The sequence below is a fragment of the Carassius carassius genome, chromosome 6 (assembly GCF_963082965.1).
Source record: "Carassius carassius chromosome 6, fCarCar2.1, whole genome shotgun sequence".
NCBI classification, from domain to species: Eukaryota; Metazoa; Chordata; class Actinopteri; order Cypriniformes; family Cyprinidae; genus Carassius; species Carassius carassius.
This window is the reverse complement of record NC_081760.1, coordinates 37,704,258-37,727,921: the sequence shown is the minus strand read 5'-3', so window position 1 is coordinate 37,727,921 and position 23,664 is coordinate 37,704,258. Positions and strand designations below refer to the sequence as shown.

General features: G+C 40.4%; 1 protein-coding gene across 1 annotated transcript in view; it reads left to right on the top strand.

Annotated features, from left to right (window-relative positions):
• LOC132142853 (complement C3-like) overlaps positions 1–22,353 on the top strand; it is a 48,814-nt gene extending 26,461 nt beyond the window's left edge. Inside the window, exons 17-41 of the mRNA XM_059553032.1 lie at positions 3,299–3,493; positions 3,711–3,825; positions 3,907–3,998; positions 4,210–4,349; positions 4,483–4,692; positions 4,970–5,027; positions 5,342–5,428; positions 5,510–5,713; positions 5,806–5,881; positions 5,976–6,135; positions 6,921–7,016; positions 7,179–7,329; positions 7,769–7,932; positions 8,082–8,240; positions 9,892–9,951; positions 10,048–10,138; positions 10,612–10,660; positions 11,062–11,152; positions 11,597–11,686; positions 14,659–14,764; positions 15,186–15,275; positions 15,385–15,465; positions 15,644–15,727; positions 21,276–21,411; positions 21,938–22,353. Of these exons, the coding sequence (XP_059409015.1) occupies positions 3,299–3,493; positions 3,711–3,825; positions 3,907–3,998; positions 4,210–4,349; positions 4,483–4,692; positions 4,970–5,027; positions 5,342–5,428; positions 5,510–5,713; positions 5,806–5,881; positions 5,976–6,135; positions 6,921–7,016; positions 7,179–7,329; positions 7,769–7,932; positions 8,082–8,240; positions 9,892–9,951; positions 10,048–10,138; positions 10,612–10,660; positions 11,062–11,152; positions 11,597–11,686; positions 14,659–14,764; positions 15,186–15,275; positions 15,385–15,465; positions 15,644–15,727; positions 21,276–21,411; positions 21,938–22,076 (2,924 nt within the window). The 3' untranslated portion in view covers positions 22,077–22,353. The remainder of the gene's footprint in view (positions 1–3,298; positions 3,494–3,710; positions 3,826–3,906; positions 3,999–4,209; positions 4,350–4,482; positions 4,693–4,969; positions 5,028–5,341; positions 5,429–5,509; positions 5,714–5,805; positions 5,882–5,975; positions 6,136–6,920; positions 7,017–7,178; positions 7,330–7,768; positions 7,933–8,081; positions 8,241–9,891; positions 9,952–10,047; positions 10,139–10,611; positions 10,661–11,061; positions 11,153–11,596; positions 11,687–14,658; positions 14,765–15,185; positions 15,276–15,384; positions 15,466–15,643; positions 15,728–21,275; positions 21,412–21,937) is intronic.
• The last annotated feature ends 1,311 nt before the right edge of the window (positions 22,354–23,664 follow it).

The window sequence follows — 23,664 nt, the reverse complement described above, 5'->3', positions numbered from 1 at the left end:
TCCTTTTCTTTTCAAAACAGTTTGAAGACATCTGGGCATTGAAGCTATGAGTTGCTGGAGTTTTGCTGTTGGAATTTGGTCCCATTCTTGCCTTATATAGATTTCCAGCTGCTGAAGAGTTCGTGGTCGTCTTTGACGTATTTTTCGTTTAATGATGCGCCAAATGTTCTCTATAGGTGAAAGATCTGGACTGCAGGCAGGCCAGGTTAGCACCCGGACTCTTCTACGAAGAAGCCATGCTGTTGTTATAGCTGCAGTATGTGGTTTTGCATTGTCCTGCTGAAATAAACAAGGCCTTCCCTGAAATAGACGTTGTTTGGAGGGAAGCATATGTTGCTCTAAAACCTTTATATACCTTTCAGCATTCACAGAGCCTTTCAAAACATGCAAGCTGCCCATACCGTATGCACTTATGCACCCCCATACCATCAGAGATGCTGGCTTTTGAACTGAACGCTGATAACATGCTGGAAGGTCTCCCTCCTCTTTAGCCCGGAGGACACGGCGTCCGTGATTTCCAACAAGAATGTCAAATTTGGACTCGTCTGACCATAAAACACTATTCCACTTTGAAATAGTCCATTTTAAATGAGCCTTGGCCCACAGGACACGACGGCGCTTCTGGACCATGTTCACATATGGCTTCTTTTTTGCATGATAGAGCTTTAGTTGGAATCTGCTGATGAAACGGCGGATTGTGTTTACCGACAGTGGTTTCTGAAAGTATTCCTGGGCCCATTTAGTAATGTCATTGACACAATCATGCCGATGAGTGATGCAGTGTCGTCTGAGAGCCCGAAGACCACGGGCATCCAATAAAGGTCTCCGGCCTTGTCCCTTACGCACAGAGATTTCTCCAGTTTCTCTGAATCTTTTGATGATGTTATGCACTGTAGATGATGAGATTTGCAAAGCCTTTGCAATTTGACGTTGAGGAACATTGTTTTTAAAGTTTTCCACAATTTTTTACGCAGTCTTTCACAGATTGGAGAGCCTCTGCCCATCTTTACTTCTGAGAGACTCTGCTTCTCTAAGACAAAGCTTTTATAGCTAATCATGTTACAGACCTGATATCAATTAACTTAATTAATCACTAGATGTTCTCCCAGCTGAATCTTTTCAAAACTGCTTGTTTTTTTAGCCATTTGTTGCCCCCGTGTCAACTTTTTTGAGACCTGTAGCAGGCATTAAATTTTAAATGAGCTAATTAAGTGGATAAAAGTGTAAAATTTCTCAGTTTAAACATTTGCTACGTTATCTATGTTCTATTGTGAATAAAATATTGGCTCATGTGATTTGAAATTCCTTTAGTTTTCATTTTATTAAAATTTAAAAAACGTCCCAACTTTTCCGGAATTCGGGTTGTAGTATTTTCTCTGGGTTTTTGAGTTATAACAAACATGTTTTAGAAACACACAGTTATAACAGCCAGAGAAAACACTAAGACAGAAATCAAGGGTCAAGAGCCCAACTAAAGCAAAGACTGATCTCTAACATGGTTACTTCAAATGAAACAATAAATCAACATCTAAACCTTAGTTCATTCTCAATAAGATCTTCTGTAGACGTCTGACAGAAATAAAGTCAGTCTGGTTATTAATAAGTGGAGCTGGTGTTGCTGTTTGTGGCGTTGTTTAATTAGATCTTGAGAGATTTCATGTATTTTATTTCAGTTGATTTCATCTAAGGCTGTGTCTGAAGTCACCTGTAGTTCATTTCTCTCTTTTCTTCAGTGATTCTGTTTGTTAACAGCAGCTGTTCATCACTACAGCTCAATTATCACTAAATTAATCACTTAATTACTTAATTGGAATGTATATCTTCTTTCAGTGAACTCAACTTAATTAAGTTCAGAGTACTCATAACTGTTAGTTTTTCCAACTTAAACGGTTTAAGGCAATCGGTTTCCTCAAATGGTTTGAGTTAACATAACTTAAGGATATCTGTTTACTCAAACCATTTGAGTTAAGTTTACTTGTCGGGTATTACAGTCAAGGCAATCGGTTTACTCAAACGGTTTGAGTTAAGTTAACTTGTCGGGTTTTACAGTGCAGCTCTGTGACTTCTCTTCATTGGCTGCTACAAGAACCTCTGGTTTATGGATCGCGCCTGGACATATCAAATGAAAAAATACTCCCTGGAATTTGTGATATTCTTCTTAATGCTGGAGTTTTAACACTTGGACAATTATTTAAAGTGGCTGGACTGGACTTTGAGAATTTTGATGCAGTCGTCAGACATTTGGGGTTAAAATCGAAACGCATAACAGCCAAATTACTTGAAAAATGGAAGTCAGCACTTACGTTAGAAGAAGCTAAACTGCTGGAAGATTATACTGAAGGGTCAATTACTCCAGATTGTAATGACCCTTTTCCTGATTTGTATCTGTTGACTGATTTTGAAGAATGTGAAGGTGTTTTCTTACAACCCAATTTGTTGATGTTAATGGGTCCTAATCCAGTGTCTGGAAAAATGTACTACAAAAACTGTGTCAAAACTCTGAATAAGAAGTTTTTGCATAAAAGAGTTGATACGCCTTGGCGTTCTGCCCTCCATCTAGGGGAGGATGTCAAGCCAGAATGGCGAGCATTATATAAATCACCTGTGTCAAAAAAGTGGGTGACTTACAGTGGAGGATCCATCATGGAGCGATTGCTGTGAACGCTTTTGTTTCAGTTATAAACCATGATACTAGCGATGAATGCCCTTTTTGTTTTCAGAAGGAGAACATTTGTCATGCTTTTGTGCATTGTATTAGGCTTGTACCATTGTTTCAGGTTTTAAAGAATTTATTTGGTTGCTTTGACGAGATTTTTTCTTTGGAAATGTTTATTTGTGGATTTAAATACAGCCGGAGATGTCGATTTTGTTGCCAATTACAGAACTTTTTATTGGGTCAAACAAAGAAGGCGATATATGACACTAGAAAAATAAGAATTGAACGCAACTCAAGTGTTAATTTGCAAATTGTTTCTTAACCTAGTAAAATCCAGAATTTTAATAGATTTTCGGTATTATAATGCTATGGGGGATCTTATGTCTTTTGAATTGATTTGGTGTTTTAAAGGGGCTCTGTGTGAAATAATTAATGAGAGTTTACAGTTTGCATGTATTTTGGAATTAGTTTTTTTACGTATATTTATTTGTATATTTGATATATTTGAATGTGTATGTATTTTTGTACTCCTGTAGGTAGGAACTGATTGTTTTAGTTTAGGGTAGTTGTAATAAAGGTGTGTTAAAATTCAAATTCTCTCTCTCTCTCTCTCTCTCTCTCTCTTTTGTGATCTACCTCCAGCGAGCAAATACTCTGGCTTAGAGAGAGACTGCTGTGTGGATGGACTGAAGAAATTTGATGATTTGATATACACCTGTCAGTTTCGGACACATTTCATTTTGGATGGAGAGAAGTGCATTAAGGCTTTCCTGCACTGCTGTACTGAGATGACCGCCCATCGCAAAAATTCATATGAAGAAGAGGTTCTAGCCCGCAGTAAGAGCATTCTCAGTAATAGTTTACAAATTTCAATTCAAAATCTCGCTTGCAAATGTGCTTGGAGTCAGATTGTGCTTGAGCAGGATAATTTACCCCAGAGATGTTACAAGTTTTGGTTCTACAATTGCAGAAATGTTTTCAGTTGTAAAAATACTTTGTAAAAATAGTCAGTTCTGTTTTGTGTAAATAACTCAACCACTCATTTCACCCCTAGGTGAAAGCGAGGAATTTGTGAACTCTGATGACATTGTGACACGCACGCTGTTTCCTGAAAGTTGGCTTTGGGAGGAAGTGGCGCTGCCCAAATGTTCGTCAATGAACCGCCAGTGGTGAGTTTGACTTTGAGTTTCCAACAGTCAGTGCTCAGCCAGCATTATTCCTGTTTTATTAAAAGATGATCTCTCTTTTAGTCAAACCACCACCTTACCCAGGGATGGACTCAAGCTGAAAGACTCCATAACTACCTGGGAAATCACAGCCATCAGCCTGTCCAGCACTCATGGTACAGATTCTTGTTGTAAACAAAATTCAAATTAAAGGAATAGTTACAGCCATTTCCAATCTGGTGTATTGCATTTGTGGCATGCTGTTGTGTAACCTAGACAATAATTTCATTGCGTCACTGTGCTGTTCAGTCTCACTGGAATAACAATGTTCTAGGCATGCATACATGCTTTCTATAAGAAGTTGCTGTGTTTTTTTTCTCTACAAAGGTATTTGTGTGGCAGATGTCCAGGAGATGACAGTGGTGAAGAACTTCTTTATTGACCTAAAGCTTCCATATTCAGCCGTGCGCAACGAGCAAATTGAAATCAAGGCCATTATCCACAACTTGCACACCAGGCAATTAAAGGTCAGGTTGGAAGAATGATTAACCATGGCAGACCTTAATGGACAGGCCCTCAGCATAACAACAGAATATGATTTGGCCACTATCAGCCTTATTCTCTTCATATGGAATATGTGATTTTCATTTCTTCTTGTAGGTACGTGTGGAGCTGATGGAAACCAAAAACATCTGCAGCCCGGCTAGCAAGAGAGTAAAGTTCCAAACCACTGTGACAGTAAATGCTAAATCATCATACTCTGTACCGTTTGTCATCGTCCCGTTAGCTTTGGGACGCCATGCCATTGAAGTAAAGGCAGCTGCTGCAGGACGTTGGAGTGATGGCGTGAAGAAAGATCTCCTGGTGGTGGTACGAAAATTAAACCTTCGTAATCAAATAGCAAGACAATTCAATGTAGCTTTAGCATAATGTGAACAGAACCCAACAGATTACATAAAGAAATGAAGTGGCATACATTCCTCACAGCTTTCCTCTAGGTTTAAAGACATCAGTGGAAAACTCTGCCACCTTGCTGATTTCTAAGAATCCACACATGAATCTGAAATATATGGCACACACCTTTTGTTCTCTCTCTCTCTCTCTCTCTGTCTCTTTCACTCACTCATGCTTATTTTCATTTCTTTAGTCTGAAGGTGTTTTGACCAAACTTAATGAAAATCTACAATTCAGTCCTTCTAAGAAAGGTAAGGGGATTCCACTAAAACATATACACACAAAGGGATTGTCCACCCCAAATTTAAGATTCTGTCATCATTTACTGATCTTCTTGTTCAAGAACTGTATGACTTTAATTACGACATAATTTATTTCTGGATTGACTATCCCAATTAGTAGCCCCCTAAAACCCCCTTAGCTGTTATAAGCTCTGTGGTTCTCAGCGTCTCTCCTAGCCTTGGTCAGATACTAAATAAAAGCCACACCAGTAATCAAAATTTATGTCCTCCATGCACAAATGAGAGTGAAGTATGATTGCATAGTTCTTGTGTTTCTGGAACAGGTGGTGAACATGTGGAGGTTATCAAGAGCCTTATACTGAGGGACCAGGCGCCCAACACTCCTGCAAAAACATATATATCAGCAATAGGTGACTCTTCTAACATCTGCTGTAAGATTGTAAAATAAAATAGGCCTTGTTTTTACCAGTATGTCAATCTCTTGTTCACAGGAGATACAATTAGTATAACAATAGAAAAGGCTATTAGCGGCCAGGCCATGGGTTCCTTGATTATCCAGCCTGGTGGCTGTGGGGAGCAGAACATGATTGGACTAACGATGCCCGTCATTGCAACGTATTACTTGGACAAAACCAGTCAGTGGCACACCGTGAGCGCTGGGCTTCGGCAGACAGCTGTTCTGTATATCACGAGAGGTAAACTAATCACTGCAAAGTCAGCTATTCTGCTCCAATGCTTTTGTTTCATAGAGAATTCCCATCTTTGTTGGGCATGTGTTGATGAACAGGTTACAATCAACAGCTGGCATATCGTAAAAATGATGGGTCCTATGCCGCATGGGTTTCTCGTCCAAGCAGCACCTGGTAACTAATATATTTATCCATAGTTATGCTTGGTCAGTAAGAACTGTTAATCAGGTATCAAGACTCAGTTTTAGTTTTATTTTTTCTCCTAAAGGTTGACAGCATATGTTGCTAAAGTATTTGCCATGGCCAGTAACGTTGCAAGCATAGACCAGAATGTGATCTGCTCTGCTCTCAAGTGGCTCATACTGAACAAGCAGTTACCTGATGGCGTTTTCAGAGAAGATGCCCCTGTGATTCATGGAGAGATGACTGTGAGTGAGACCTCTTTCAAACTAAAGGAACACTTAACCACAAAAAAAAAAAAAAAAATCTATGATCTTTGATGCACCTTCCATGTCATCCTTAACCTAAATTACGTTCTTTCTTAACTAGAGCACTAATGGAAAAAATAAAGTCATACTTCAAAAGTGCCAAAAATGAGTCCGTACAACCGATGTTTTTCTTAAGCACATGAGACATTTGTTCAAGTCTACAAACTAAAATTCTAGATATTTAATATGAATTTCACAGCAAAATGGCATTTTGATGAAGCAACTTTGAAGATCTACTCTTACAGTATATCTCTATATGGGGCAAAAATGAAACATACAAAATTAATTTTCCAAACTGCTATTACCAATGGTCAAATATTCCCGCTGTTTGAGTTAGAGAGAATTAGGATTTTCTCAGCAGATTAAGCCGGAATATAAAGAAAGCATTTCATCATTGAAAATATTCCACAGCAGCATTACCTGCAAGTATTCATTTCACATTTCACTATTTCACAAATGAACCTGATGTGTGATCACACTTACCATCTGCAGGTGAAAGAAAGGGACCAAATAATATGAAAGGTAATAATTATGACAAAATAAACATTCAAAGCTATTCTACCAGCTAGCAAACAGGCCAAACCTAAGTAACTGTTTTCCAAACAACCTCTTTTTATGGATAATTCTATGATATTGAAATGTTGTGCTGCACTGAAAGAGGCGGAGATAGATGGTGCTCATCCTCTGTGTTTCTTCTGATAACACTATGTCATCACTGTGCACAGGGGAACGTACATGGGGGGGATTCGCAAGCATCCATGACGGCTTTTGTGCTCATTGCCCTGCAGGAGGGGAGGGGCATTTGTGCCAGCCAAATCTCAGTGAGTCCCGCAAGGCTTTGAGTTAATATGCAATCCTTGAAAAAGCTAATGTTTCTAGCTAAATTTAAAAAAAAAAAAGATTATTATTATTCTTTTTTAAGCCACTCAATGTAATTCATTTTCTTAAATCTACTCTTTTTCGTTGTTTTTATTCCTATTTAGAGTCTTGACAGTAGCATATCTAAAGCCATAATTTACCTCAAATCTCAGTTACATAGTCTGACAAATCCTTATGCAGTCGCTATGGCATCTTATGCTCTTGCCAATGGAAATGCACTTGACAAACAAGCCCTGTTGAGAAAAGCCTCTGCAGGTAAAGATAAAGCCATCTCTTTTGAATTCATGTGAAGAGTTAAATTAACCTGTTTAGAAAAAAAGTGTGCTTTTTCTGTTTACTTGTGCTTTAATGTTCATGTGTCAATGCCACACCTATTTCAGACAGCATTAACATTTCTTGTTTTACCTGCCTAGGTATTTAGGTACTAAATAACTAAGAAAGATGCATGACAACATTACATGTACATTACAATTCATTCAAAAGCAAAGAAAAGCTCATAAGGAAATGCCTGATGATTGTCATCAACAAATCAACACAATCTAAAACTAAAAGTCAACAAGTAGCCTATAGAATCTAATAATTTTTCTACTGTTGTTTACTGTTCTACGTAAACCAAAAGCAAAGATGCTTTGGAACAATCTGTATGGTAAAAATTGCTATGCAAATAAAATTGAACTGAATTAATTCCATACAGATGGAAGTCAATGGCCTGTCCCTGGAAGCAGTAGCTTTGCTTTAGAGGCTTCGGCTTATGCACTTCTGGCCCTCGTAAAAGCTCAAGACTTCCAAAATGCAGCTCCCATTGTAAACTGGCTCAACAACCAGAGACAGTACAGCGGAGGATATGGCACGACTCAGGTTTGTGTACATCTAACAAGCACATTTGCATTGCAAATCTGTCCACAGGTTTACTATGCAACATATAAGAAAAGACCACAAACAATTTAAGACCAAAAAATTGAAGCCTACACATGAGAAACAGTTCAAACTTGTTTCCTCCATTCCAGGCCACCATCATGGTGTTCCAGGCTGTAGCTGAGTACAGGATTCAAGTGAAAGACATAAAGCAGTTGGACCTAGAGATGACAATCCGAGTGGAAGGCACCCAGCAGCCGATTGTGTGGAACTTCGACAAAGAAAACTCTTATCTCACACAAACAGAAAAGGTGAGTTTAAACTGAAAGCCGACAAGGGAAAACACAGGTTTAAGCTTTTTAATGTCATCAAAAGGGTTGTTAATAATATGAATCAATCCCCGTGTATTTCATATAGTCAGATATAAATTACCATCCAGTGTCTTGGTGTGTTAGGTCTTAAAGTCAGAGCAGTCTAACATACCTGCTGCTGTCTGTCATTAATGTTAAAGGGATAGTTCACCCAAAAAGGAAAATTATTTCATTAATGACTCACCCTCATGTCATTCCAAACCCGTGAGACCCCCGTTCATCTTCGGAACACAGTTTAAGATATTTTAGATTTAGTCCGGTATACTGTCCATGCGCAGAAATGTAAGAAAAAGATCATCAAAGTAGTCCATGTGAAATCAGAGGGTCCGTTAGAATTTGAAGCATCGAAAATGCATTTTGGTCCAAACAAAGCAAAAACTATGACTTTATTCAGCATTGTCTTCTCTTTCGTGTCTGTTATGAGCGCGTTCACTGCAGTGTAGTGATAAACGGTTCGCGAATGAATCACTCGATGTAACCGGATCTTCGTGAACCATTTCACCAAATTGAACTGAATCATTTTAAATGGTTCGCGTCGCCAATAAGCATTACTCCACAAATGACTTAAACTGTTAACTTTTTAATGTGGGTGACACTCCCTCTGAGTTAAAACAAACCAATATCCCGGAGTAATTAATTTACTCAAACAGTACACTGACTGAACTGCTGTGAAGAGAGAACTGAAGATGAACACCGAGCCGAGCCAGATAATGAACGAACGATTGATTCGTTCTCGAGTCAAGAACCGGTTGCATCGGTTTTCGGATCACCAGTAGTGAAGGGATATTTGGTTCTTTTCTGTGAACTGGTTCTTTTGGACAGTTCGATTCAATAAACTGGTTGAAGAAAATGGTTCACCGGTTCTTTTGCGCTCGACGTAATGACGTAAGATTTTTATCACTCAAGAACGAGTCAGTCTTTTTTGTTCGTTATCTGGCTCGGCTCGGTGTTCATCTTCAGTTCTCTCTTCACAGCAGTTCAGTCAGTGTACTGTTTGAGTAAATGCATTACTCCGGGATATTGGTTTGTTTTAACTCAGAGGGAGTGTCAGCCACATTATAAAAGTTAACAGTTTAAGATATTTGGGGATTAAAGCGTATTGGAGACGCAAACCATTTCAAACGATTCAGTTCAATTTGGTGAACTGGTTGAAGAAGATCTGGTCATTTTTAACTGTGTTCCGAAGATGAACGGAGGTCTTACGGGTTTGGAACGACATGAGGGTGAGTCATAAATCAGCCTTTTTGGCTGAACTAACCCTTTAATAAAACAAGGAATTTAACATAGATCAAACTTTACAGATTTTCTATATTAAAGACTATACCATATTATTTTACATGTGATTATAACTTTATTTCACTGTTTTCTAAAATGTTGGGTTTTGGCAGGGCAAATTTTAGCAAGGCAACAAAAATGTTCCAACCAAATCCTCTACTTATAAATTAATTTATGTTACACACTCTGACACTGCAGTCATATTTGTTTAAGAAGAAACTTGTATTTTAACTCTAATATTGAGCAGTAACATTTAATATTGTTCATCAAGATGAATAATTATATATATGCATTTATGTTTTTATTTTATCAACAGATTCAATCTAACAGGCAGATCACAATCAGTGCCAAGGGTTCTGGAGAGGCCGCTGTAACTGTGAGTGACAGAAGAAAGCAATAATCAGAGATAAATGCTGATAAAAAATAAATACATCAGACGTTAGATACTGTCTTTCTGTTTTGTCCTCTGCAGGTTGTGACTGAGTACTATGCAAAACCAAAAGAAAGCAAAAGCACCTGCAAGAACTTTGAGCTTTCTTTGACTTTTGAAAGGGAAAATAAAGGTTACATTTTAAAAAATGCTGATCATATGTACAGTATAATTTTTTTATTGAAGAAATGTATTATTGCTAATAATTTCATGCTACCCTGTCACTGGTGTCAGGAAAATGAAGCCATCATTTATTATTATTATTATTATTATTATTATTATTATTATTAATCTAATTGTATTTATTTGTTTACTTTTGCTTACAGAACTAAATGTTTTAATCATTTTCATATAAAGAACAATGTTTAATTGTCTTGAAAATAATCTTGATGATAATAAAAATTGGCTACATTTTCTTGATGCAAAACAAAATATGATCAAACAAAAGTTTGCTTATTTTTTTGTGAAATATGCCTTACAGGTTTGGTAATAATTGCCCATTACAGTCTTGTGTACATTAACATTTATTTATTTGGCACATTAATGATCAAAATCAACTAACAAATACAGAAAGATAACAAGAAAATTGTCTTTCTTTTTTTTTAGTAACATATCAAGGAGCAATTGAGAGTTACAAACTCGCTATCAATACCAGGTGTGCAAATACGTGACATTTTCATCACATTTCTGCCCAAATCAACTGAATATCAAAATTAAAACTTTCACATTTCAGTTTTACACAATGGTCTCTTACTACATTGAATAATCCTTGAAAATTATCAAATGAATTAATTTGTTTAGTTTGACCAACATAACATTATGTAATTATAGTATTATATGATGACTTTTATTCTGTTTTGTTTTGTTCTGTTTTGTAAGAGCTGTGTTTTTCTTTTCTTTTTTTTTTTTCTTTTTCAACGTTATATAAATATTCTCTCCTGTCCTGTCACAGTATAATCAGATGGAGGGAGAGTTTAGGAGATCTGTCTGAAACCGTTCTTTTTGGGGTGCCAGTAGTGCTATAGAAAGCTGACATTTGCTTTGATGACTCCACAGATATCTGTCTGCTGACAGAGATGCTACCATGTCTATATTGGATATTTCACTGCTGACAGGATTTGTTGTGGATGAGAATGATCTAAAGGCGGTATGAATCACAATTTTCATTTTTCACATTTGCTTTTGACAAAATTTAATTATGAAATTCAGGGGCTTTTAATCGCAGTGCGCATATAGTGTTAGTCCCAACGAATTGCATTTTTTTCCACTACAAAAGGGTGGAAAAAATTGACTCTTTGTATGCCAACTGTGACAACTGTGTGATTTTAGCAGACTCTTTCTGTTGTATTTCTAGTAACTTTCAGTCACAACTAATTATATTATAATATAGTAATTTCTAACTATTGCAATCATAACATTTGTGTATATTAAAACATACTTTAATGTAAAGGCGGATTGTGTCAATATTGTTTTTATTCATTTTATTCATTCTGACATTTCTGTGATAACATTTTTTGCTTGTTTCCGTGAGAGTCACAGTGGCCACATTGTCAAACTCTCCAATACTAACTTTTGGTTTCTGTGTTTGTAGCTGTCAACTGGATGTGACAGGATGATTGAGAAATTTGAGATGAACAAGCAGCTTTCAGAGCGAGGATCCCTCATCATCTACCTAGACAAGGTCTCTGTGTCAGTTTTACAGTAAAAAAAATACTAATGTGAAAGTATTGTAAGGTCTAGAAATAGGGCCATCAGGCTTGCTAAGATAGGCTATCATTAAGTTGACTAACTACTATAATTAGTTCTAATTTTGAAAATGACTTCATGAATTCTATTAATATTGTCTATTGGGTAACAGAAGTAAATCTGCTAGTCACTTGATTTGGTCATTCAAACATTTACATACATTTTAGCATTTCTGTATAGTAAACATACAGACTAACTCTCAATGTACAATTTAAGTGGTTTCATGATTAAATAGATCAGCAGCAAGCACATTTGCCATTAGGTTGCCATTACTGATGGAAATTCCAGCTCTTTTCAGGGATTCTGATCATTTGGCTCAGCTCAGCAAAAATAACCTGCTCTTTAGGCTCCCAAAGGGCTCTTAAAGTACCATTGATGACTTTTAGAAATTAGCCAAATTTGTCGATGTTTTGATCTGTTATGTGTTCACAAACATAATTAAATGATTCAAATAATTAAACTAAACAATTCAAAAAATAAAATTCAAAACGGTAAAATGCCACATAATATTCAGATTTGTATAATCACATTATAGTTCAAATTTACACAATTTTTTCATATGTATGGCTCCATAAACCTTTCTGAAAAACCATAATTGTAAATTATTTTTGCAATAAAAACCTAATTTATGTAAAAACTTAAAAGAAACACAAATTACTTGTAAAGTTTGTGCTGTTTATTTTTGCTGCACTAGCAATAAACATGTTGATTAGACTACACTATTACACTGTAAAACCCGACAAGTTAACTTAACTCAAACCGTTTGAGTAAACAGATTGCCTTGATTTAAACCATGTAAGTTTTTTTAACTTTGCATTTAAGTAATTAAGTGATTAACTAAGTGCTGATTGAGAATTAGTGATGAACAGCTGCTGTTAACAAACAGAACCACTGAAGAAAAGAGAAACACAAGAACTACTACAACTGACTTCAGACACAGCCTTAGATGAAATCAACTGAAATAAAATACATGAAATCTCTCAAGATCTGATTAAACAACCCCACAAACAGCATCACCAGCTCCACTTATTAATAACCAGACTGACTTTATTTCTGTCAGACGTCTACAGAAGATCTTATTGAGAATGAACTAAGGTTTAGATGTTGATTTATTGTTTCATTTGAAGTAACCATGTTAGAGATCAGTGTTTGCTTTAGTTGGGCTCTTAACCCTTTACTTCTGTCTTTGTGTTTTCTCTGGCTGTTATAACCGTGTGTTTCTACAACACATTTGTTCTAATTCAAAAGCCCAGTTTATCATTGGTGATGATAATCATCAATTATTGAACTGTACTGAGTCTAATCTCCGATGAAATAGCTGTTGTGTAATAAGATTGATTATAGTAAATGGATACTAAGAGCCAGTGGTTCTGTGATAATCAGATAATACAAAGATTTTCCAAACAGTTTGGACTTCTATGGTGTTAATTAGTCACACACAGACATCAATAATCAGAATATGAACCTCAACAATGGTGACCATAAAAAAAAAATGCTGCAGAGCATGCTGGGAGCCATGGATGAGTTTTGTACTACAATAGTACCCTGCATGCATTGCAGCATGTTTTTTTTCGTCACCATTGTAGAGGTTCATATTCTGATTATTAATGTCTGTTTTTGACCAACTACTGGCATAGAAGAAAAATGTATTTGTACAAAATGTTTAGAAAGTCATTTTTATATTAACTGATTATCACAGAACCACTGGCTCTTAGTGTCATTTTTTACTAGAACCACTTCTACAAATTAGACTACACCTACTTCATCAAAGATTAGACTCTGTACGGCTCAATAATTGTGAATAATAATGAATAATTATCATCACCAATATAAAGTATAACAACCTACACCTTGGTACAGGTTAACACCTGATGGCATTTTTTCTGGGCTTTTGAATTACAACAAATGTGTTTTAGAAACCCACGGTTATAACAGCCAGAAAAAAGACTAAGACAGAAGTCAAGGGTCAAGATCCCAACTAAAGCAAACACTGATCTCTAACAAGGTTACTTCAAATGAAACAATAAATCAACATCTAAACCTTAGTTCATTCTCAATAAGATCTTCTGTAGACGTCTGACAGAAATAAAGTCAGTCTGGTTATTAATAAGTGGAGCTGGTGATGCTGTTTGTGGGGTTGTTTAATCAGATCTTGAGTGATTTAATGTATTTTATTTCAGTTGATTTCATCTAAGGCTGTGTCTGAAGTCAGTTGTAGTAGTTCTTGTGTTTCTCTTTTCTTCAGTGATTCTGTTTGTTAACAGCAGCTGTTCATCACTAATTAACAATCAGCACTTAGTTAATCTTAATTGCAATGTACATCTTTCAGTGAACTCAACTGAATTAAGTTCAGAGTACTCATAACTGTTAGTTTTTTCAACTTAAATGGTTTAAGGCAATCGGTTTCCTCAAACGGTTTGAGTTAACATAACTTGTCAGGTTTGAGTGAGGCTGTGTCTGAAGTCAGCTGTATTTCCTTTCTCTCTTTTCTTCAGTAATTTTGTTTGTTAACAGCAGGTGTTCATCACTAAACTCAATTATCACTCAATTAATCACTTAATTACTTAATTGTAATGTATATCTTCTTTCAGTGAACTCAACTGAATTAAGTTCAGAGTACTCATAACTGTTAGTTTTTTTCAACTTAAATGGTTTAAGGCAATCGGTTTACTCAAACGGTTTGAGTTAAGTTAACTTGTCGGGTTTTACAGTGTAACACACACACACATTGCTCTAGTTTGACGCAAGGTGATGATATTGGGTCATTTTTGCACCACAATAACACAAGGCAATTTTATTCTAAGCTATTTTTTTTTACTAAAAATGCAACTGAACATTTTCCTTCTAAAAGATCCTCCCACATGCCTACTATAAGGTATCTGCTGTTTGTATTTCCATTCTCTGCAGATTTCTCATACCAGGGAAGACAGGATTTCATTCAGGCTGCACAGAATAATGAACGGAGGCTTCCTTCAACCAGCAGCAGTCACTGTATATGAATACTACTCTATAGGTATGAAGCTGATGTAAATGCAAAGGTCTAATGATGTTTAAACAATCATACTCGCGGTTTTGGACTGACTTACAATGAGACAGGGCAAACTCATTTATAAACAAAAAATCCAAAGACTGAAGACTGATTTATACTTCTGCGTCTGACCTGCAGCATATGCATTGGTTCATCATTATTAAACAACTTATCATTATTATTATTATTATAATTATTATTATTATTATTATTATTTCATTGTAATTTAAACTAATTATTTTATTACATACACAGAAAAATTCAAAGTGATCCACTGACATTTTACTCCTTATAATTATGACTGTTTTGAAATTATTTTCATGGCTGACTACTTTAATATTTCTGATGCTGCAGCACAATGAATGAATGCTGTGTGACACATATGATGTCATTCTTGCATGTTTAGAAAATCGCTGTTTGAAGTTTTATCATCCAACCCGAAAGGAAGGAGCTCTTCAGAAAATCTGTAAGAATGATGTCTGTCAGTGTGCCGAAGGTAGTATATATTTAATTGTAAAAATAATTCAGAAAAACTGCAAAGAAGACATACAAAGTTATACTGTTAATCTACAGCAGGTTAATTTCTCTCTCTTTTGCTGAAACAGAAAACTGCAGTCTTCAAAAGAAGGAGAATATTCTTGATGCTCACCGTAATAAGAAAGCCTGTGAACCTAAAACTAATTACGGTAATTTATTTTATGTGTGTCTGCATCTTTTGGTTCAATAAGTGAGAATGTTTTCTCTCTCTCTCTCTCTCTCTCTCTCTCTCTCTATATATATATATATATATATATATATATATATATACATAATTATTGGTTAATGTGGCAGTCAGTAAGATACCAATCTAATCCTTTTTTACAGTTTATAAAGCTGTTGTTTTGAAAGTACAAGAAGATGCCTTAACAGTTAATTATGATATGAGGATTGAACTTGCCCTCAAAACAGGTACAGTATATCTTCTCATTCCAACCACAGTATGCAAACAATTGTAAATCGTACTCGGTTACTAAACGTAACCTCGGTTCTCTCTAGAAGAGCTCTCTCGTACTGCGTCTTAGCTAAGACGCTATGGGAACCCAATGTAAAACGCCGTGCGCGCAGGGATCACACACACCAATAAACCTGAAGCAACGCCCAGGATTTACAGTGCACAGTTACCTGAGGGACTCACAGAGAGTCCAGGACAGAAAAGGGAAAAAGCCCTCCGTCCTATATCTAGCAGCATCCGTAGATGCGGCAATATGACATCACACAGCAGAGGCAAGGCCTGACCAATGTGGCAATGCGGGTCTTACGCAATACTGCCCATATAACAGTCGGCAGCGCATAGCGCTCGTGAACTCAGAATTCCCCTCAGGGCCCTGATTCGACTATACCGACAACAGCCTTGCTTGCAAGGGTTTGAGTATGACCCTTGAGTCATTGGGCCCAAACTCCAAGCACGACTGGCTCACCGAGAGCGCGTGCAAATCACCCACACGCTTCACAGAAGCGAGAGCCAACAAGAATACTGTCTTGAACGACAGATGCTGAAGGCTAACCGATTGTATAGGCTCAAAAGGGGGACCCTTCAAGGCCTCCAAAACCGCCGCGAGGTCCCACATAGGGACTGACGGAGGTCTGGGAGGATTCAGCCTCCTAGCTCCTCTGAGGAACCGGATGACTAAATCGTTCCTTCCTATTGACTGACCGGACGCCTTTTCAGAAAACGCCGCGATGGCCGCCACATAAACTTTGAGCGTGGATGGGGCTCTGCCCTTATCCAACAGCTCCTGTAGGAAGGAGAGGACCTCCGTCACCTCACAACTAAGGGGTGAATAACCTCGAGCTGTGCACCAGCTGGAGAACACCGACCACTTTGAGGCATACAGACGTCGTGTCGACAGAGCTCTAGCCTGAGTGATGGTATTTAGCACTGCGAGATCAGCGGGTAACCGTTGAGCGCCCACACATGGAGGGACCACAACTCCGGTTGAGGGTGCCAAATCGAGCCCCTGGCCTGCAAGAGGAGGTCCCTCCTCAACGGTACCGGCCACGGGGCGACATCTGCTAACTGCATCAAATCTGGGAACCATGGTTGGTTCTTCCAAAGAGGTGCTACAAGCAGTATTGAACATCTCGTTTCTCTCACCCGTTCTATCACCTGCGGAAGGAGGGAGACGGGAGGGAACGCATAAAGCGGGCAGCACGGCCATCTCCGTGACAGCGCGCTTTCGTTCTTGGAAAAGAACGCGGGGCAGTGAGCGTCTTCGTGGGACGCAAAGAGGTCCACCTCCGCCATGCCAAATCTCTCCCACAACAGCCGGACTGTTTGCGGGTGTAGAGACCATTCGCCCGAAGGAACATTGCCTCTGGACAGCCTGTCTGGACCCAGATTCTGCAGTCCAGGCACATGCACTGCTCTCAGCGAGCGCACGTTGCGCTGAGCCCAAACCAGGAGGCGTTCCTTCAGCCGAACAGGTTTCGGGACCCGAGACCGCCCTGGCGATTTATGTAGGACACCACGGACATGTTGTCCAAACGGACTACGACGTGGTGATCATTGATATGGACAAAAGCGCGTCAGCGCGTTCTCCACTGCCAGCATTTCCAGGCAGTTGATATGATGGAGCTTTTCCCGTTCTGACCATAGGCCAAAGGACGGTCTGCCTTCGAGCAGCGCTCCCCATCCCGAAGTGGAGGCGTCCGTCGACACCATTTTCACACACGGGGAAGTCCCCAGGCTTACACCTGATCGGTACCAGCTGTTCGCTGTCCAAGGTGCTAGAGCCGCAACACAGCTCTGATCGACCTTGAAATGCAGCCGGCCAGACGCCCACACTCTGCGCGGCACCCGAACCTTCAGCCAGAACTGCAGGGGGCGCATGCGGAGTAAGCCCAGCCGCAGAACCGGAGATGCTGAGGCCATGAGACCCAGCATCTTTTGACAGTGTTTGAGCGACACGGTCGCGCCGCAGCGGAAAGAACTCGCTGCGCGCTGAATGCCCATCGCGCGCTGTGGTGACAGCCGCGCCGTCATGGAACGCGAGTTCAGAACTATACCCAGAAACAGGATCGTCTGACTGGGGTTCAGCGAACTCTTCGCCCAATTGACACTGAGGCCGAGCTTCTCGAGGTGATCGAGTAACCAGCTCCGCTCGTGATCGGGCCAGAACCAGCCAGTCGTCCAAATAATTCAGCACTCGTATGCCTCTGAGTCTGAGAGGAGCGAGCGCTGCATCCATGCACCTCGTAAACGTACGAGGAGCTACGGACAAGCCGAATGGCAGGACTGTAAACTGGTATGCCTGGCCCTCGAAGGCGAATCTCAAATATCGCCTGTGGTTTGACGCTATCTGTATTTGAAAATACGCGTCCTTCAGATCTATTGACATGAACCAGTCCCCTCTGCGAATCTGCGCGAGGAGCTTCCTGGTCGTGAGCATTTTGAAACTGCGTTTCATCAATGCCTTGTTCAGCTGTCTTAGATCCAGTATGGGCCTGAGACCCCCGTCTCTCTTGGGCACCAGAAAGTATCTGCTGTACAGCCCCCCCTCGGTTTGAGCTTGAAACACAGGCTCTACAGCCCCTTTGCTCAACAGTTTTGAAATTTCGGCACGAAGTATGTGTGCTACTTCTGTTTTGACCGTAGTTTCGATGCGCGCTGATTAGCGCGGTGGGCGTCGAGAAAACTGTAGCGAGTAGCCTCTCTTTATAATGCCTAGCACCCAATCCGAAACCCCTGGAAGCGCTGACCATGCATCTGCATGAATGGCTAAGGGCTGGATGCGAAACGCGCTCTGTTGACTGCGCAACGGCGGCGCTCGAGTGTGCTGCGCATCTGAGGCGGGGAGCGCGCTGATCACAGCGGGCAGATCGCTCTTCCTCGACCCCGTTCCGGCGCTTAACCGACTGGGGGGAGGCTGAGCGGGTCCCGTGGGACTCAATATATCTGCGAGTAACTGTGGGCTGCATGTGTGCACATTTACCACTTTCAACTCGCTGTCTGCCTGTGCAAAATGTACGTGAACGGGCCTCGTTTTTACAGAAGCCCCGCGCCGTAAGTGACATAGTGTATGTGGGCACTGGGAAGTGGGCACGTTTATTATGCGGCACGCTCGACCGATCTGTGTCGATCTTATGTGCGCTAGCCCTGTGTGCAGGGCTGTGCTTACATGTGGAGATGGGCACTGGGTAGTGGGCATCGTCACCGCATTTATAGCACCATCGGCCGTGGCCGGACGAGCGTGCATGGGTTTCGTTTTTACAGAAACCACATGACGCGTGTGACATAGTAATTGTGGGCACTGAGGGGTGGGCACACTTACTATGCAGTGTGCACGACCGACTTGAGTCGACATTATGGGCGCAGGCCCTGTGTGCAGGGCTGTGCTTACATGTGGAGATGGGCACTGAGGAGCGGGCATCGTCACAACATTTATAGCACCATCGGCCGTGGCCGGAACACCAGAAAAAACACTCTGTTTGTGAAACATCTGGGTAGCCGTGATAACGGCTTTTGTGTGCAGGCAAGCGGGCACTCGTGCAGGCTTGCGCATTGCAGAAGACACTGAGGTAGTCACAACTCTTGGAACTGCAACAGCGGCACGCTTTGGTGAGAGCTCGGCCGCAGCGGAACTCGAACACCGGCACTTTCCCAGCAGTGCTAGGATGCTTTCGGGGCTTCTGGCTTCACCGCAATCCTCTGCCGCGGCTCCCGCGGCGGGGGGCGACGGCTTGAAGAGCGAGAACGGGGTCCCAAGCTGCGTTGCTGACGCTGTCGCGATGACGCAGCAGGAGGCGGTGGGCGTGACTGAGAGCTCTGTGGGGCAGGTCTAGAGCGGCTAGCTGCAGAACTGGAGCGCTTCGGCAAGAAGTGCTTGAACTCCTGCGAAGCTTTCTGGTCCTCGGCGAATCTCTCCACAAACTCGTTGACGGAAGATCCGAAGAGGCCGGCAGGAGTTAGCGGCGCGTCAAGGAACGCAGCGTGCTCAGACTCCTTGATGTTAGAAAGTGTCAGCCACAAATGCCTCTCAGCCACCGTAGCGAAAGCCATAACCCGTCCCATGGCCTGTGCAGCGGACTTAGTAGTGCGTAGGGAGAGATCCGAAGCACTCCTCAGATCCGCGTGACAGATCGCTTCAGGTCCCATCTCATCCAGCTTGCGGAGAAGATCGCCCTGGAAAATCTGTAGCGTAGCCATGGTGTGTAACGCAGACGCAGCCTGCCCAACAGCAGAGAATATCCGTGCGAGCAGCGATGACGTTTTGCGGCAGGCTTTGGATGGCAACGCCGCCTTAATCCGCCGTCCAGCAGAGGACGGGCAAAGGTGCACTGCTATAGCCTGTTCCACCGGCGGAAGTGACAGGTAGCCTCTGTTCTTAGCACCGTCCAGTGTAGAGAATGCTGGCGAAACAGATGAGCGGATTCTCGCCGAGAATGGAGCGTCCCAAGCTTTCGCCACTTCTTCGTGAAGCTCAGGAAGAAAAGGGGCGTGCTTTGAGCTTGAGGAAGAGCGCTCATCCGGAAGATAGCTACCATCCAGCAGGGAACGTGAAGGGGGCGCTGGTGCAGACCACTCGAGGCCGAGGCTCGCCGCGGCCAGCGAGAGTACACGCATCAGCTCCTTATCGGTATCCCCCCGTCTGCTGGGCTCGCCCATCCCTCACTGCCCGAAGCAAGCAGAGAGCACGTGTCTTCTTCCTCCGACGCAGGCATCGGGAAGTGATGCAGGGGAGGCCGGCAAAGCGGAGGGAACCGGCGAGCTCGGCCGAGCTGGAGGCGGTTCTGGTAGGCGCTGCGAGCGGCGCTTCTTACGGCGCTGCGACGCAGCGGATGATGCAGGCTTCGAGAAGGATGCCAGACGAGTCCTCAGAGTCACCATAGGCATTAACTCGCAATGAGGGCATCCACCGCTTGCTTCCTCGTGATCCAGCGATGCGTGAGCTTCGCTGAAGAGATGAGAAATCAGGTGAGTCAGCCTTTTCGAGCTTCTTTTATAGGTTGGGCCACACCCATTTCGGCGGGAAGTGGCAAGAAGGGCGTGAAGCGCCCTTATTGGTCTGATGTTGCATCAGCCTGTGCTCGATAGGCTTTGCAGTTTGCCGAAGAACAAGCCAATGAGCGAACGATCCGTCTCGCTTATGGCTGTGTACTGCTGCAAATGCGCTTTACAAAAATACAAAATTAAGGATAATTTTTTGCTTCAGTATTTCGTGAAAAGAGACTTTTCCCGTAGCGTCTTAGCTAAGACGCAGTACGAGAGAGCTCTCGTAAGAGAACCTTCCAATTTAATGTTCTGCTTATTTCAGCAGTCAGATGTAAAGTGGTTTACAGATGTTCTGCTGATTACTTGTGTATGTTTATCCATACAAAACAAGTTAATCATGTCTGGTCTTAATGATCTTTATCTTATCAGACACTTGTGATTTTTATTCTTATGTTGTATCAGTACTAACTCCGAGGAAGTTGGAAAAATCCAAACATGTCACATGTCATAAATAAATGTGTTTAGGTCCAGAAGTTGATGTGGAGGGGAAGCAGCGTTCTTTCTCTTTACAGATCTCTTGCAAAGAAGCTTTGGATTTGAAGCAAGGTGAAAGCTATCTGGTCATGGGCCAGGCTGATGATGTCCAAATAGAGGGCAGAATGTAAGTGAATTTGACCTGTGATCCAAAATGTGTCAAGTCAAGTCACCTTTATTTATATAGCGCTTTAAACAAAATACATTGCGTCAAAGCAACTGAACAACATTCATTAGGAAAACAGTCTGTCAATAATGCAAAATGATAGTTAAAGGCAGTTCATCATTGAATTCAATGATGTCATCTCTGTTCAGTTAAATAGTGTCTGTGCATTTATTTGCAATCAAGTCAACGATATCGCTGTAGATGAAGTGACCCCAACTAAGCAAGCCAGAGGCGTGTGTGTCCTGATCTGTGAATGTGCATCTGTATTAATAAGAGAACTTGAAATATGAAACACTTTTTGAATGGTCAAATGTATACAAACCGTTTCTTTAAAATACAAATATATTTACTGCTTACATGCCGGTATGGTGAAAGATTAACTTTGAAACATTTTTCACAGAGAAATTGCTAGAAATAATTACAAAGACATTAAATCAATTTTTTTTTTAGTAGAAAGACTCATACACTTCCTCTGATGTCTCCTCAGCGGTCAGTATGCTTTGGGTGAAAGGACATGGTTGGAGTTTTGGCCCAGCCTGGAGCAGAGCGAGACTAGCACTGAACTCAGAGAAAAATACAACGGCATGTTGAGTCTCCAGCAGGATCTGCTCTTTGGCTGCAACTAATTAGTCAAATGCCAGACTATTGCTTTGAGATGCTCATTGACAAAATGAAATGTTATAAAACAAAAAAATTAAGTCGCTTCATTTTTAACTTTAAATGTATGTTAAACATGAGTTATGTGTTAATTTTGACTGTTGCTTTTTTAGTAATTATCCTGTTATTCAGCTATTAATTAGTGTATACCTAAGCATGACTTGTTTACACACCACCATTTCAAAAGCAGTGTTGGGAAACATGCATGTATAAACAAATATCCATAATAAATATAGTCAAGCAAGATCATCTGTTCTGATGATCCCCTTATTCACTATCCAAAACCACAAACTTTTAGAAGGTACCGATTTATTACTGATGCGGAAATACAATTTTTGAAGTCAGATTATAATTGATTAAAAACATTTTACTTCAAGATTAAACTTGTTGTGCAAGATCAATTTTCCAACAATTCAAGTTCAGCAGGATGTAAAATTTAAATCAAATAAATGTAAGCAAAATAGCATCCTTCTTCTTGGAAAGAAATGTGCACAGCACAGCAAATCAGACTGTAGTTCCTCAGCTCTTAGTGACACTGAGCACAAATAATACTGGTACAGAAAGGTCAGAATGGATGTGTGGAATGAGTGTATATGCAGTACGTTGCTGTTTTTCTGCAAAATAAAGGGAAGTTTCTGCAAAATAAAGTGGGGGTGGGGTGGGGGTTCATTAAGCCAACATGTTTGACATCAGTCACATTTTTGTTGTGAAGCTGTACAGTTCATCAAAGTTTGCATTCTTGACAGTCAGCAATATGTAACTTTTAGGGGAGGTTCTCTGTATTTATGCCTGTACTCATCCTCCAAAGATCCACAGCTGAAGTAAAGTGATCATGGAACTAGCGAGTGTTTATTTAAATGACACCCATGAGACCTGCAGCAAGTACAATGAGATGGGACTGGACAGAGATGAAGAAATGTATGCAAATAAGGACCGAAAACTCAGGCAGACTGAAGAAAGAGCTCGAAACAGTAAGACATTCAGTTTGCTGCAGACCCTTACCAAGTCTTTATTAAGTATACTTAAGTCAATTTCAAGTGTATTTTTAAGTATACTTTATGTAGCAAGTATAAAATATCAGTGTTCTAGAAGTACACGTGTAAGTGTACTGTTTTAATACTCCTTGGGACTAAATTGGCCCACTTTCTAGTACAGGTGCTGGTCATATAATTAGAAAATCATCTAAAAGTTGATTTATTTCACTAATTTCATTCAAAAAGTGAAACTTGTATATATATACAACTTATATTCATTCATTACACACAGAATAATATATTTGAAATGTTTATTTCTTTTAATTTTGATGATTATAACTGACAACTAGGGAAAATCCCAAATTCAGTATCTCAGAAAATTTGAATATTGTGAAAAAGTTTCAATATTGAAGACACCTGGTGCCACACTCAATCAGCTAATTAACTCAAAACATCTGAAAAGGCCTTTAAATGGTCTCTCAGTCTAGTTCTGTAGGCTACACAATCATGGTGAAGACTGCTGACTTAACAGTTGTCCAAAAGACGACCATTGACACCTTGCACCTTGGAGGGCAAGAAACAA